The sequence below is a fragment of the Etheostoma spectabile genome, chromosome 7, assembly GCF_008692095.1.
Source record: "Etheostoma spectabile isolate EspeVRDwgs_2016 chromosome 7, UIUC_Espe_1.0, whole genome shotgun sequence".
NCBI lineage: Eukaryota > Metazoa > Chordata > Actinopteri > Perciformes > Percidae > Etheostoma > Etheostoma spectabile.
Genome location: NC_045739.1, coordinates 13,925,737 through 13,941,055, shown reverse-complemented (window position 1 = coordinate 13,941,055; position 15,319 = coordinate 13,925,737). Strand labels below are relative to the sequence as shown.

The window sequence follows — 15,319 nt, the reverse complement described above, 5'->3', positions numbered from 1 at the left end:
GCAGCAGCGGTAAGAAAGTGCTTGCTAGCTTCGGTCCGTGCACTCTGTCATACGAGTTGGTTACCCTAGCAATTGCTAAAGCTGCGACTGCGCCTTCTCTGATCGACCGTGTTTGTGATACAAACAATACATGTGTGCACGTTCGTAGCCGAACGATGGCCACTGTGTTAAAGCTATCTGTAGCCCAAACTGTTTTAATAAATGTACATGAAGCAACTAATGTCTACATGCACAAAATCGCTTTTTTTGATGATGACCTGGCCAAAATAACATCACAACCCCCCCCCCTTCCAAAAAATAAGTTTCAGGCTCAGGATTATTTTTCACTTTAAGCTCTGTGAATTTGCAGAAGAGAAAGCAGTTGCCCCTTGTAAAAAAAAACATCCTTGGGACATGGTTCTTGCTCATGTAGGGAGTAACATTTGTTGTGCTTCACTTGGAGTAGCTCTTTCTCAGGGTTGTTCACCAACATCAACTATTTCTGACACTATTTCAAATCCTGCGATCCTATGGAATTGGTGGGAGGTTGGGAGTTCATGTTATCAGTTTGTCTCACTGAGTGAAGCCTGTGGCTCTGTTGTGATGGCAGGTGTTGGAGCTGCAGCAGCAGCTAAAGACTGCCCAGCACCAGTTACGCGTGGAGGAAGCCCGGGCTGGCGAGAGCAGCCGCCTAGAAAGAGACAGCAGGGATCTGTCTGACAACTTATCAGCCCTCCGAGCCCAGCAGCAGGAGGAGCACATCACCAGGTCACACAAGCTGCGGTGCTGCTGGCCCTGCCCAGTTTGACTCAGTCCCAGTAGCAGAGTAGTAGTGCCTTAACCAACATTGTAAATTTTAGGGTGTGATTCTGATAACACTTCTTTTGTTGACCAACCATCTTTTCCTCCATTTCTATCTCAGGAAGCTACTAGAGCAGCGTGAGGAGGAGCTGCAGCAGCAGATGCGCTCCCTGAGGCTGAAGGAGTCCTCCCTGACCAGGACAAATTCTGAGCTCTGCCACCGTATCCAGCAGCTGGACACCCGTCTGGCAATCCTGGAGGCTGAGCTTAGCAAGGCCCGGGAGGAGGTAGGGTTTTGGACATCTGAAGCACCTTTTGCACTCTCATTTCAAAATGTTGATCAAATGGGATTAAGTTTAAAGCCGTTGTTGTTCTTAGTGTGTACATGCTTTTTAATTTGCTTCCAGTTAAATACGATTCAAATTTGCTTTTATCAATATTGCTCAGGCTATCACATAGTTTTTGGTTTGATTTGCCACAGGGTTGTGCGTGGTGTGGGAATGTCACTTAAATGGCCCATTTGTGTGACGTACTGTTGTGTACTTTAACCCTCTAATGTAGCAAAAGTAGACTTTATATTTCACAATTGGAGTGTTTTTATGATCTTGACTTTTTAAACTGCACTTGACATCATCTTCATTTCACAGAGAAAAAGAAAAGAGACTGTGATTTCTGCTGGAGCTTGTTGCAGGAAACAGGCAGCTGTTACACAAACTCAAAATGTGTTTTGAATTCAGATGAAATTATATGCGCTATATGTGTCCTTTAGGCGAGAGACAGCCAGAAGTCAAGCCACAGACTGCAGGAGGACTTGATGGCCAGTCAGCAGGAGTGTGACAGACTGCAGGTAGAGCTGCATCAAGTTCTCCTCCAACTGGACACACACATCAGGTGAGAGACACACCCGCAGTACTATACTATGTGAAAATAAAAAGAACTATGGGTAACAAATTACTATGTATTGTCTGAGGTTAATCCCCTTTGCTCCACCAACTAGGAAGTACAACGAAAAGCAGAGTCAGCACAAGATCAAGCTGCGTCAGGCCAAGCACGTCTTTATCAAGGAGACTGCACAGAGGGACCGCATCATCCAGAAATTGGAGAATGACCTTGCGCTGGCCTCTAGTCTCTCACACAAGGTCACACATGACCTTTACTCCTAAATAACCCAACAAGAGATGTTTGTGCCAGAAAGATATTTTCTAAAGTGTAAACTGTTTTTGTTTATCTCTCTGTGGTGGCTTTCAGGAAAAGGAGAGGATCCACACAGTGACGGAGGAAAATGAGAAACTTTTGGAGGAGAAGAGGGAACTGTTGCGGAAGATAAGTGAGGCAGAGGAAATGGGCAGCAAAGGCATGAGGACCGCCTCCACTGTTCAACACAGGTGTCTTAAGGAATCCCACTAATGCATTACTTTGTACACTCATACCTGCCGCTGTTTGAGTACCTTTTTAAAGTAGAAATCAAGTATTACGATATCAAATCACTAAATGAATGTTGACTGAAGTGTCTCATTGGTGCTCTCAGTGATCGGGATCTTTCTCAACCAAGAATTTAAAGATATTGTCAAGGAAAACTACTAAATGAATGAATACTGTAAAGTGAAGACCAGAGATTCATGGGTTTTATTCTAAGTTTGTCTCCTAAAGTTTGTTTGGATGCCTTGTGAACTGTAACACAAGAAAGTAACAATTTTGATCGTCAACCAGACCTGTTATTAACCTACATATGTTAATGAGGACATAAAGGACACACTGGGTAAATTGTTTTTGTGAGTGAGTGTGAACAGTAATCTGTGTTCTAGGGTCAATGTCTTAGAAGTGGAAAACCGACAACTTCAGGATCGAACGCTGAAGCTCTCTAACCAAGTCAGTTCCTTAGAGCGTACCCTGAGGAACGTCCAGTCATTCTACAGCCTGGAGGTAACACCATGCAAATCTCTATGCCTTAATGGAACATGACACCCAAAATTCATAGGCTTCTTTGTTTTAGCATTAGTGATGTGAGATGATGCAAGGAGGATTCCATTAAGGCTGAGGCTTTTTACTCTAGGTCGAGTTTTCATTGCTTCTTCTATTGTAATAAAAACATTGATATATTTTGATCATAAATGGTTGAAATGCTTAACAGAATGCCAAGAAAGTGCTCCCTTCTGAAAGTCTCTGTGATGGCTTCCTACATACATCTACGCTAAGGTAAAGTGGTTTTGAGAGAAGAAATTCTTTTGTTAAAAGGAGTGTGTGTGTGTGTGTGTGTGTGTGTGTGTGTGTGTGTGTGTGTGTGTGTGTGGGTGTGGTGTGTGTGTGTGTGTGTGTGTGTGTGTGTGTGTGTGTGTGTGTGTGTGTGTGTGTGTTTTATTTGCAATTTGTAGTGTAGCTTAATTTGAATTGTTGAAGGGAAGACCGCTTTGTTATGCTCCTCAAAGAAAAGAAAAATTCCCAACTTAATTTTCTTGTCATATCACACATTAATAGGTTTACAAATAGGTGGTGCTAGTTTGTGCATGTTCTGCCATTTCTCACTCTTACGTCTGTCTTTCCAGTTTGACGTCAGGTTCGTGTGACCCACTGGACATTCTGGACGCAATCTGCCGTGTAAAGATAGGCGGCACTCAAGGGTCTGTCTCCACACACCAACCATCAGAGCAGGGTTACCTGAATCTCACCTCCCCATTGGTTCCTCCAGACACTAAAGGCACAGAGGGGAGCTCTAATAACAGTGAGCAGGTATGAGAGTAGGTAGGTTTTGGCGGGTAACGTATTGTGTAGTACTATAGCATCCGCCACTTCCACTGGAGATAATTTAATAAAGGAGTGAAAAAAAAATGTTGAATATAAATAATCCTTGTCAAAAGGCAATAAAACAAAAGGGAGCTTCCACTGCAGTTCTCCTCAGGGTAATATATCTTTTGTATTGCAAAGCAGATTCTTGGTTGGCTTGCAAGAACTATTTTTTGATCCAGATTCAGACTGACAATTTGGGGGATTTGTGTATTAAAAAAAAAGAAAAAGCCTGTGTCAATCAAATATTTTTTTTTCGTTGACAAATGTTAAACGAATCAGCATGTAATGGGAGATTTGATTTGGAAGCTCAACATGTGGCCCAACCTGGTTTTGTATACACAAATGTGTGCATATCCCTGGGAGGTTGGTCAGTTGTTTTCATCAGTCTACCAAAGCAAATCACATCAGTGCTTGGAAACCTTGTGTTGGCTTACTGTAAAACATTTTATATCTTTTTTTTTTTAACGTAATGTAAAACATTTTTTAATGGTAAAAGATAAGACTGTACTTCACACTAGCACTATGAATGTCAAAAAGAGATTTAATGAGGAAGATTTGAGTGAGACTAGTTTAAACTAAGCACTTTTTCACAAGTTTTACTTGGGTTTACATTTTGATAAAAGGTAGCAGTGGACTATAACAATATCAACGGTGATTTCACTTTAGTTAAATTTAATCCTGTTTTTTTTTTTTTTTTTCAATGAAAAAATGCCTGAGGTAACAAAATGGTACTTTATATATTACATTGATAATACTGTGGCCCCACTTGACTGTGGTAAACTAAGTCTAATAGTCTGTCAATCCTATTGCTTGTCAGCTATAGTTACGCCAGTATTTACAACGTGCAGCTTTGCTTTTAGTTTTAAAAAAAACAGCCAACGTGTGAGGAAAAAGCCAGAAGAATTCCAAGAGCCTATTTGGGCTATTTTAAGTATCACAAGCTGTTTATTTGAATTTTATTTTTTATTTTATTTTTTTTATTATATACATTGGTCAACCTCAATGGTTTCCTGCAGGGGCGCTCAATCAGAAATTACGCTTGTACAAAGAGATGTGTGTGACATGGAGAAAAAAATGCACATGAAATACTATTACTAATTTGTTTCAATCGTAGAATTGTACACCGTGGAAACCTTTGTCTATGTCTTGAATGTGCCTGAAATTAGCCTTTTGAGTGTTTAACTTCATCTTGCTGCTGCATGAACACGTCAATTAACAAAAGCCTATTTGCAACACATGTAAACTGAGATATAATTGACAAGAAACTGACTTTTTGTATCTGTGTAAATACAATTTGTTTAAAACTATTTTCATAAATAAATGAAGAAATAACAAATGTAATGCTTGATTTCTCTCCCCCCCCCTTACAACTTGCTCTCCAACTGTACCAAATGAAAGGTACAGTTCCTAGTACAAACCAAGCAATCAGTGATGAATTTATAACAGTCTGTTTATTAAACAAGGTAAAGATACAAAGCTTTTTTTCCTTTTTTTTTTTAAACATTGATAACCTTAGTTTAACTTCTCAGTCTTGGCTGTGCATATTTAGTTGTCTAGAAACTGTATATGAAACCACAATGCAAGACAGGAAAAAGTGTAATAAATCTACGCAATATCTTTTCATAGAGAACATGGGTTAAACAGTTATCATACAGATTACAGCTCAGGAACTCCATGCGGAAGGAAAAAAATGAAAATGTTTACACGACTGAATACTGCAGAACACAATACAGAGTAATGGAAATGGGATGATAACAGTTAAGGCTTACATGTAATTAACTGATATAAAACATGGATATTAATAACATATGGGTAGACTAAAATAATTACAGTAAGTTCATACATAACCTTTACAAAACCCAAACAGAGCATGTTTATGAAAACTAAAAAATAGGTACTATAAATGAGTAACATGTTTTACAGTACAGCAACATGTACATTTTCCCATTATCTCAAAAGAGAGAGTAAGTTGAGGAGGCAGGGTCTGTTGTTGGCGTAAATGTCTGTTTTCCGGCCAGTGGCTTGAGTAATACGTTTTTTATTCTTTTGAAAACATACTATATACTGTATATGTATTTTACATTATTCTCAGTTCCATCTCAAACATAATGTCTAGCCGTAGCACCTTTTCTGAAGTGCCCTGAAAAATACAGGGTACTCTATTAGTACCATCCAGAGGTTAAAGTTACAGTAAAAATACAACAACCAATACCGTGTACAGAAAAAAACAATACTAAGGAGAAAAAAAACATTTCAAAAAAAAGAAGACTCACATCCACATCAACTCATATCATAAGAATATGGAATATGACTTATACTGCAGTTTATTCTAAATGGATAAAGCTTATTGTTGTTTTTAAATACGTAACTGGGTCAGAGTAGCTGTACAATAACTTCACATTTTGGTCCAATGTCTGGGTTTAAAATTGACCACTCAAGTAAAATCAAATTTCCGCTTAAGTGTTTTTAAAAGTAGGGCTGAGTAGAGTAGAACTGGCACTGATACATGTGCAATGTATTCAACCTCTAATACTTATAACTAATAGTCAAAGCTAAACTGAGTAGAGAAAGCAGACACATACTGTAACAAGTTTAGCTTTCTCTTAAAACCTCAACAAGGTTTATATATGGCACGAGTTAAAATGGGACGTATGGAAAACATACCGTAAATTCTATAATAGAAGCCGGGGATGTGGTTGCCATAGACAAATAGAGGCTCGAAGGGAAAAAAAAAGAAAGAAAAAAAAGGGGGTGGATAGATTCCTAGAGCCACATGTATAAATGACGTAAACCTACAAAAGCTATGCATGAGCCATTTCTCACACGCTAACTGGTTACTGGAAAATGTGCACCTCAGGCATACCCCGTTATCTAGTAGAGATGGCTGCAGGTGATATGATGAGATCAAAAATAGGGTGAGGAACCTAACTTTATAATAAAACATTGTTTTTAGGTTGTTTGCCAATTTTATAGATTGTGTTATTTTAATAAATGAATAAGCTGATGCTATACTGACATTTATTTATTTTTTTAATAAAGATTGAGATATTACTGCTGCAATAGTTTGAAGATTTAATGGTATGGCCGCTTTTCATTTGAAATGGATTTGAAATTGTTGAGTGTTGTATCAACAACATAATGCAGTCAGAAAGATTTAACATGGTACCCTCTGCAGCTGAGGTGAATAAAGACCTCAGCCACTACTTGAGAATTTACGGTAATGTAAAAAGCAGTGTTTCTTCGATCTTGTGTTATGATCATAAAGGTGCTGTAAAGTTAAGTGTCAACTATGGAGTGAAAGATTTTAAACTAAGAAAAACATTCATCCTTCTTCCCTTGGATGTTGCTCTACTTTTTGCCTCCCAAAGTCAATAATGCAACATCTTAATACAATCATTACATGTTTAAATTGTCATCTACCGATTGCCTTTCTTCAAATTTTGATGACCCTGTCAATGTGTACTTTCACAAAATCAAAGAAAGTAACAGGAAAAAGACTATTATTTATACACAGTCTGTGCTCTTAGCTGCCACAAGTAATGCCCTTCGGCATTTTCCATCCAACAAGATTGAAACAATTTGAGCCAAAACCACAAGGCCTAAAAGTGCTTAAAAAATGTCTTTGGATGTCTCCAGAATACACCCACCAAACATGTTTTTCTAATCTCTCAATTCTTTATAAGGGCAAATATCATCTGGCACATTTTGGAAACCCATTTCATGGAAAAAGATAAAGAAAAAAAGAAACCTAACTAAAACTTTTCTGATGGCCAATGCATCCGGCAGTTTACATGACGCTTACGAAAGTGCTTATTATTAAATCTGACGCAAGACATTCTTTGCCACTCGATCCTCCGGGCAAAATCTAGCTGTATTTTTACATTCACAAAATAACGCTGTGCTCATTTTTGACAGACGGCCTGTGTCAAGATGGATGGAGGCAGCCTGTTTACTGAATCTAGCACTGAATGCTTATGTCAGCTGTCATAATGCTAATGTAAGCCTTATGTAGATGGCTGTGGGTGCAAGGGCCTCCTAAGCTCCAGCCTAACATAGACTTTGAATCTGAACTGCTGCTGAGAGGCTGGGGGCTCAAATGAGGGAGATGCGTATGGGGATGCTGGGGGACTCGGTTCTCTGAGGCGACTGGTGGTTCACTAGGTGCTCCACCACCGTATGTTTGGACATGTGCTTCATTAGGTAGGTCTCCTACAAAAGACACCAAATGGTCAAATTTAATTACTGCCATAAAATACAACACAATAGAAAACAGCCTTAAAAAAACAGTTTATTTTTCTTTAAAGTGCTCATATTATTATACTACATTAGAGCTGTTTGGAGCAGTTTGTGAACAGTGTTTTCTGTTGGAGATGGGAAGTCCCTTTGGGGTGAACTTTGGGCTTTTTTACTTTGTAATCCTATAACGTGCACAAAAAAAGATATATAACACGATAAAGGAAAGGGGAAAAAGCATAATATGAGCACTTTAAAACTTTATCAACAACAAACATTTTTGACCCTTTGGTATCAAATGATATATTCTCTGACCTTTTTAAATACAAGACATATTCTAGATAAATGTATGTGAACTCAGTGGACTGAGAAAGATGTAACAACTGCAGCGAACCTTTAAGTTCAGTTAAAAGGAGCTAAAGAAAAATTAATTAAAAACTCTTAAAAAATAAATTCACCAAAGAAGACACTGGCTTTCGCAGTCGTGTCCTGCGACAGAAATTACAAAGCTAAGACAAAAGTTTAGCTTTTTGTGTTCAAACCTTGATTATATTAATATGATAGAAGAGAATAACAGCCAAAATTCACATTTTTAGAACTGGAACCGGAACATACAGTATTTTGCATTTTTGCTTAAAAAACAAACAAACAAAAAAAAAGAGCCATTGAAATGATGCTATGATCAAAACAGTTAATTGAGTACATACGTTTTCTGTTGACTGTGTACTCAATTTATTGTTTCAACTCCAGAGTCATCTTTTGGAGAGATGATGATGATCTCTCCACAAGAGGCTACCACCTCACATGTATGATGTGAGGTGGTAGCAAACACTTTGATTCAACTTGATAATTTTGATTTTTCAATTTCCTCGCGGGAGTCATCCCAAAAGGATTAATAAAGAGAAGTCTAAATCTAAGTCTGATAAGAGATTAAATATGTACCTTGCAAACCTGTTTAACAAGTAAAAATAATCAAACAAACTGGTACTCGGTACCTGTATGTCAAAAACAATCCACTTCTTTTCTGTATGTTTGAATATGAGCGAGAACATGTTGACTTGTTAAATATCACAAACAGGAAACACAGTCAGTTTCAGGCCAAGTGAGGCAGAGTATCATCAAAGGGCATCATCTTATCTCATAAACAGTTAGATTTTCCCAGTGTGCCTTCAGACTAACACACACATGAAGATAACAAGCAGAAAAACGGCGGTTTACTCACTGAGGTGTAAGCCCGGCCACACATGCTACAGCAGTAGGCCTTAGCGTTTTTGATGGCGTGCGCTGACAAGTGGATCTGCAACGATGCAGAGTCTGAGTAGGCACGGTAGCAGTTAGGACATTTATACGGCTTGTCTTTATTGTGCTGCCTCTGGTGAGACTGTTGGGGAAGAAACATGTAAAAGCTTTCAATTTGGACACCTGCCTTGTGATGATAATGCAATGAACCTGTTTTTTTTCCCCACACTGTGTAGTTAGTCTACCTCGGTGTTAACTAAAAGTTCTCATTATGATATCTACTGTGGCAGAATGAATTTGTGTGAGCATGTACTGACCTGAAGGTTAGACAGCTGGGTAAAAGCCTTTTCACATCCGGGGTGAGCACATTTATAAGGCCTATCGCCAGTGTGGATTCTGTGGCAAAAGAAGTGGAATAAAAGTTAAAAATGAGTAAAAAAAGCTTTTGTATGATTTTGATAAGAGAGATGATGTAGTTGAAGAAACGGAATCAGATTCCACAACAGATTCTATTACTCTAACTTCTCGCCGCATATTTTAGTCATATTTCAACCTTGATGCACCTAGTATACAATAAAAGAAATATCTAGCCAGGAAAATGACAAAAAGCGGCAAGATTTGATTCCCCAAATGATATGCCTGAAGTGTAAAGGGATGTTCGCAGACAATATCTCTGCAAGAAAAAAACACATTTTAAAATGTTGTAAGTATTGTGTCAGATTTCAGTTGCCCAGGTATGGCAAGCGGTGAGTTTGTGGTAGCTCCTCGGTTGTCATTTCTTTCCCCCACACTTGCTTGATCGCTTTGTGTCCACAGCCAGACCAACCTGGTGTGCTGCTGCAGGTGTGACAGCTGACGAAAGGAGTTCTCGCAGTAGGAGCAGTGGTAGGGTTTGATTCCCAGGTGGATGCGCAGGTGCTGGGACAGGTAGGAGGCATTGGCGAACGTCTTGGAGCAGTGGGGACACTTGTGGGGTTTGGCCTCTGTGTGGGACTTGGAGTGAATCTGCATTTCGGACTTGGTTAAGAAGGTGAGCGGGCACACTTTGCATCTTGGTGACCAAAAAAAAAGACACAAAATGCATAAACGTGATCAGAGCAGGTTGTTTAGGTTAGCTTTGTCTAGAAATGGAGTCTTAAAGAGACTATATAGTGTAACACAATTCATGTTTTTAAAGTATTGAAACCATCGTGGTTTCAATACCGAGACCACTTCAGTCATTTTCAAAACAAAACAAAACACAACCAATTCTGAACCATAATTTATATCCAGGGTAGAGTTTAATTCAGATTAATTCCAAAGAGGTAGATAATGGTTTAGTATAAAATAAGTTACTAACAATTCTTACAGACCTGCATTGTGCTTAACCTAACAAATAAAGTCTACATGACTGAAATAGAAGATGAAGAAGAAATTGGTTAAATCTTTCCAGGTGTTAATAGGAGACAAAGATCAGTTGAGTAAAACATACAACCAATCAGGTGGAGGTGAAAGATAGATTCATATCATTGTCTCAGTGAAGAGAAACATCTATCAGCTCCAGCCTGCTTGAAACCAAACCTGTCTCAAGCCAATGCCTATTGGTCATTTGTCGACTGTAATTACATTTGTGAATTGGCTTTATAAGGCCAGCGTTGAAAGTAAATATCCTATCCCCTGTGATGCAGTAAACGCTTAAAGACAATAGTAGCAGCTTCCTGTGTCTAACCTGTAGGTTTTGCCCTCTTTGGGTGCCACGGTGACACAGCCTTGGTCAGCTAGGATGGGGTAGGGCACCACCAGCAGAGGACCAGCCGGGTTTTCAGCTTTGATCTTCTTCCGTCCCCGGGGTGCCTTGGGTGGGGGCCCCAACAGTCCAGCCAGGCCTCCAACTTTCATGTGGTCCATGCCAGGGCCGCTAGCCAGCCCGGAGATGATGTTCACAGAGGGGGCACCGCCCAGGCGGTTCTGGCTGCTGGAGGTTGGAGTCGTGGGGGTCAGGGCCTCCGAGGTGCTGTGGCTGTCGGGTCGGGATGAAGGAGCCAGACCTGTGCAAGTGAAAACCACAACTGGTCAACACAAACACCGACCACAACACTACACATAACATAAGTAGCTTTTGTTTGTTTTAATAGCCAAGTTCCACTGATTTACATTTTTGAATGCATGTTATACAGGTTTAGAGTTTTCAATGTATATTTCCTACTATTCCAAAGAGCCATTTATTTCAATTAGTTGCTGCATGATATAATGATCAGTTAGAAGACTCCTTTAAACATGTTGTGGTATCCATCACAGTGAACATCAACTGTGTTTTTGCCAGAGTTGAATGTGGTACACAACTGAAGCTTCAACGGTCTGCTCACTGTTTTTTTTACATTGTACAGCAACAAATAAAAACCAATGGCTGCCTGGAACAGTAGAAAATATACGGTTGAAAAATACACTGGAATTCCTAAAGCACAGCAGCACAGTTTACAAAAGGGGAAGCCGTGATGTGAAGAATACATGATCTGTAGTAAACTTACAAAACCACTGGTATGGTCATTTTTACAGCTCAACCAGCCCAGAGCGCCCCCGGCATGTGTATCACTTGTTAAGAGAATATACTGGTTTTATATCTTGGCGGTTCACCATAAGTCAGGGTACCTGCAAGTTTCACAACTTGGAAGCTAAAATTGCCTCAAGAACCAGCAACTGTGTCTCTCAATATTATTCCCTTACTATTGTTCTATCTAATGCACTGCTTAGCCTGCACTATACACGCTCTCTTTTTCCCACTTTAGGCCTCAGTAACTGTTTAATGACATGTTTTATTTGATGTTTTGCACTTCATTCAACTAACTAGCTAATGATAGACTAAGCATCTCTGCAGTGGCCTATGCTGACTGCCTGAATGCACACTCAATGTAAGCACAGTCTTGTCTTATTTACCAGCTATGTCATGTTTATTGTACCTTTACTGTGTGCTTTCCGTATCCCAATCTATTGAGACAATTTAACAGCATGACTGATCACACTGCTGTCAATTTTACCCACACTGGAGGCTGATTTTTCTTGCTGTTATTTCGCCCCATGTCAACAGACCACACAGAGACCAACTGACTGCAGTACCTGAGCGATGGTTGATCCGGCCCTGTTGCTCGCTGAGCTGTCTCATGTGCCAGTCTTCCCACAATCCTTTGGCCTTCACTGCTGACTTGTCATCCATATTTCCATCTGGAAGTCAGGTGATGAAATTTTAATCAGTGAACGGTAAATAGCGTCTTGATATAGACAGACTTATGTGGTGTTATGCTCATGTCTGAGAATACCACACAATGTGAAGTCAACAATTATAGCCCAACTGTGACTACCACAAAATCGGAGGTCCTCATTCAGGACTCATTAATGAAAGACAATCAAGCACAGGCCTTTAAAATGCATATAAGTTATGTAGCTCATTAACTTAAACTTGGAGATTTAATGGGTCCACAAACTAGGGCTTGGTATGATATGACATTAGTTGATGCCCTTGCCAATATGCTAGCTGAGTCTTTATACCAATACCAAAATTATGTATAATAATATGTCTTGACACACGCAGACTTATGAGAAATTGTGTCAAAGAAAAATTATATTCCTGATTTAAACTGAATCTGATCAAAGAATGACACATTTGAGTCTGTATTCAAAATGTATCGAGGTCCAGTACCTGGGCCAACAAACAACCAAGTGAAGGCTGTACCTGGTCCAGAGCTGGAAGCAGGGCGAGCATGCAGAGCAATGTCCGGTTGTCCAGAACCCTGCGGCTGCTGGTGATGGCCCTGCACCTGCTGGGGCTTTGACACCGACATGACGTGCTGAGCGTTACCGTCCGGGGACGAGGTGGGCACCAGCAAAGACTGCTGGGAAGGAGTGGAGGTAGGCGGCAGGTGCAGGGGTCGGATCTTCTCGGCCATCAGCTGCTCCTTGATCTTGTTAATGAGCACCAGGTTATCCAGCTGAAAGGGTTAACGGGTCATGCTCAACAGAAAACAGCCACCGTGTGTGAATGTCATTCATGCCCCCAAAAATACATCCAAGGGTAGAAAACAGTGACCAGTACAAGTTACATTCTATTTTTATCTATTTAGTTTGTTTCATTGATAGACTGGTGCTGAATGGCTGAAAAGACATTCACACATGGAAACAAATGGCAACGGAAAGTGGAAATGTCGCAGTAATTTCATGTGATGCATGGACTTACCTGGCCTGGCATCGATGGAGGGGGCGGCCAGAAATACGGGTTGTTAAATCGAGGCTCTGCCATCCTGAAATGAATAAAATGTTATTTATTCAAAAGTCATGTTATAGCCCACTTAATGAGCTGTTATCTTAGTACACGTTTGTCAAAGTCCGTCAGGATCAGAGAGGAGATTACGATACCAAGCGTTGTTTTTCAAACTGCAGTGTGTAAAGGTTCTGAAGATGATGTGTAGGCTGTGTGTTTATGTTAACAGACTGGCAGACTTTAACTCTGATGAAGAAAACGAGGACACTCTAACCTCAAAAAAACAGTTTGATGTTTAGTTGAAAAGGTGAGCGGTTTCCTTTGACCCAAGTGATCATATATACACATTTCATTACATATAAAAAAAAAACCTTGCTTTTTGTGTGTGTGTGTGTGTGTGTGTGTATATACATATATATATTTATTTAGTTTTTCTAGGACCAAGGTTCTTTAGCATTTGTTTTATGACAGGTAAGTAAAAGAGAGGACCCTTTTAAAGCTGAGTGTGAATGAATACGTGACATGAGGTAAATGTGACATTGGCTTTGGGTTTTATGAGCTCAAATATATTTATTTCTCTTCAATAAACTACATTTGAATTAGAACTTTATAAATACAAACGTAAGACGATTTAAAATATGGGCTCTTGAAAATGTATAGTTTGAAGAAAAAGAAAAAAACTGAATTTAAGGTTCTTTTCTTAGACTTTTCGTTTGATGCTATCTAGTTTAAATCTAAATTTGGAGTTTACATTTTTATGTCAAACTGGATCTTTGGCATTTCGGAATTTGTAAGGACCTGCATTAACCTTGAAAAATAAAATTAAAAGAAAAAATAATTACAAAGTCATAAAGCTGGCATGACTTATTTTTAACAGAAGTTGCTACGTTACATTTGTTAATAACTCAGTGTGTAAATTAAGCCCACAGTGGGACTATGAGCCAAACTGTCACCTTTAGCTAAGTTAACACAGGTCAAACATCTAGGCTAAATGTCACCTAGAAATATGTCCACACTGATGAAAAGACATCAGTGGGACAAATCCTTAGCCTATTAGCTTGGACATTTAGCCCCTCTGTTCCTATTGTCTGAGAGTGAAATCCTGAAAATAAGTGACCGTCGCTTTCATTATTAAGATAAATGCAATGAAAAAACCGAACTTTTCATTCTTTGACTTTTGGGACATATGTCGGTTGTCTGAGAGCATCTCTGGACTCACGCTGATGGAGGGTTTCACGGATCGAGTCTCCCGGTGCAACTCAGACATTCTCAGACAGTTTTCTTTAAACATTTCCAGACAAAAGAGAAACAAAAATGGCAGCCTTATTTTTATAAGGCGGGACGCCATATTCTGCAGACCCCAAAAATTTAGGAGCATGAACATCTTATCGTGAGGAGGGTGTTGGGGATGAGAAGCGAGCCGACGCGCACACAAAGGTGTGTTTATCATGTCAAAGGCATGAATGATTGTTTACGGCGAATTGCAGGTTTGAATAGCCCGGCCTCCCCACCTCTTAAAAAAACTGACACTTCCTACAACAACCATGTCCTGCAAAAACAGCACGGAAACGGACAAGATGCAGGCTCGACTCAAACGCCACACTGACTAAATCAACCGTACCGACGCGTTAAGGTCAAAATGTACCCGGCGCACAGTGTCCTTTCTCCCGAAAGACGCTCTGCCATCTTAACCAAATTTCACTTTTAGGGCTGCTTTTTTTTTTCACATTCTGCAACTTTTGGGCGAATCAAAGGACAGCAATTGCGTTTTGTGCACAATGCACGCATTTAGGAGGCTATCGCTTATCAGAGAAATGCGCAGCAGCGAAGACACGAAAAGACATGCACAAATACCTTGTGTCCTGATTGCAGATATTGTCTTGCGAGTACAGCTATAATATAAAATGTTCTTTCTGCCTGCCTCCAGTCGGACCACCGCTTCCGGGTCGCTTTGTTCACTTCTGGTTGCTGCCGTTGCAGGCTCAGTACAGTGCAGTCAGGGAAATATTCTGCTAATGTTGCTTTGGATTTTTACACGATGACCTACTTTAT

At 39.8% G+C, this 15,319-nt stretch overlaps 2 protein-coding genes across 12 annotated transcripts in view; one reads left to right on the top strand and one right to left on the bottom strand.

The window, feature by feature from the left end:
- Positions 1-3,771, top strand: part of ccdc30 (coiled-coil domain containing 30) — a 16,687-nt gene extending 12,916 nt beyond the window's left edge. For all 6 annotated transcript variants that reach the window (XM_032522116.1, XM_032522121.1, XM_032522120.1 and 3 more), the window contains 8 exons: positions 590-747; positions 902-1,067; positions 1,550-1,671; positions 1,778-1,919; positions 2,029-2,165; positions 2,586-2,703; positions 2,912-2,976; positions 3,324-3,771. In XM_032522116.1, the coding sequence (XP_032378007.1) occupies positions 590-747; positions 902-1,067; positions 1,550-1,671; positions 1,778-1,919; positions 2,029-2,165; positions 2,586-2,703; positions 2,912-2,976; positions 3,324-3,513 (1,098 nt within the window). In that variant the 3' untranslated portion in view covers positions 3,514-3,771. The remainder of the gene's footprint in view (positions 1-589; positions 748-901; positions 1,068-1,549; positions 1,672-1,777; positions 1,920-2,028; positions 2,166-2,585; positions 2,704-2,911; positions 2,977-3,323) is intronic.
- Positions 3,772-4,996: 1,225 nt separating this feature from the next.
- On the bottom strand, positions 4,997-15,289 carry znf362b (zinc finger protein 362b). 6 transcript variants are annotated; one of them, XM_032522127.1, is made up of 9 exons: positions 15,122-15,289; positions 13,244-13,307; positions 12,710-12,998; positions 12,130-12,234; positions 10,745-11,063; positions 9,863-10,087; positions 9,354-9,432; positions 9,020-9,178; positions 4,997-7,773 (listed from the first exon to the last, which is right to left on the bottom strand). In XM_032522127.1, the coding sequence occupies exons 2-9, from the start codon at positions 13,304-13,306 to the stop codon at positions 7,657-7,659; spliced, it is 1,356 nt and encodes a 451-aa protein (XP_032378018.1). In that variant the 5' UTR covers position 13,307; positions 15,122-15,289; the 3' UTR covers positions 4,997-7,656. The 6 variants fall into 6 exon arrangements, with proteins under 6 accessions (XP_032378018.1, XP_032378022.1, XP_032378020.1 ...); XM_032522131.1 differs by having other exon boundaries at positions 12,743-12,998; XM_032522129.1 differs by having other exon boundaries at positions 12,710-12,971; positions 15,122-15,239.
- Between the last annotated feature and the right edge of the window lie 30 nt (positions 15,290-15,319).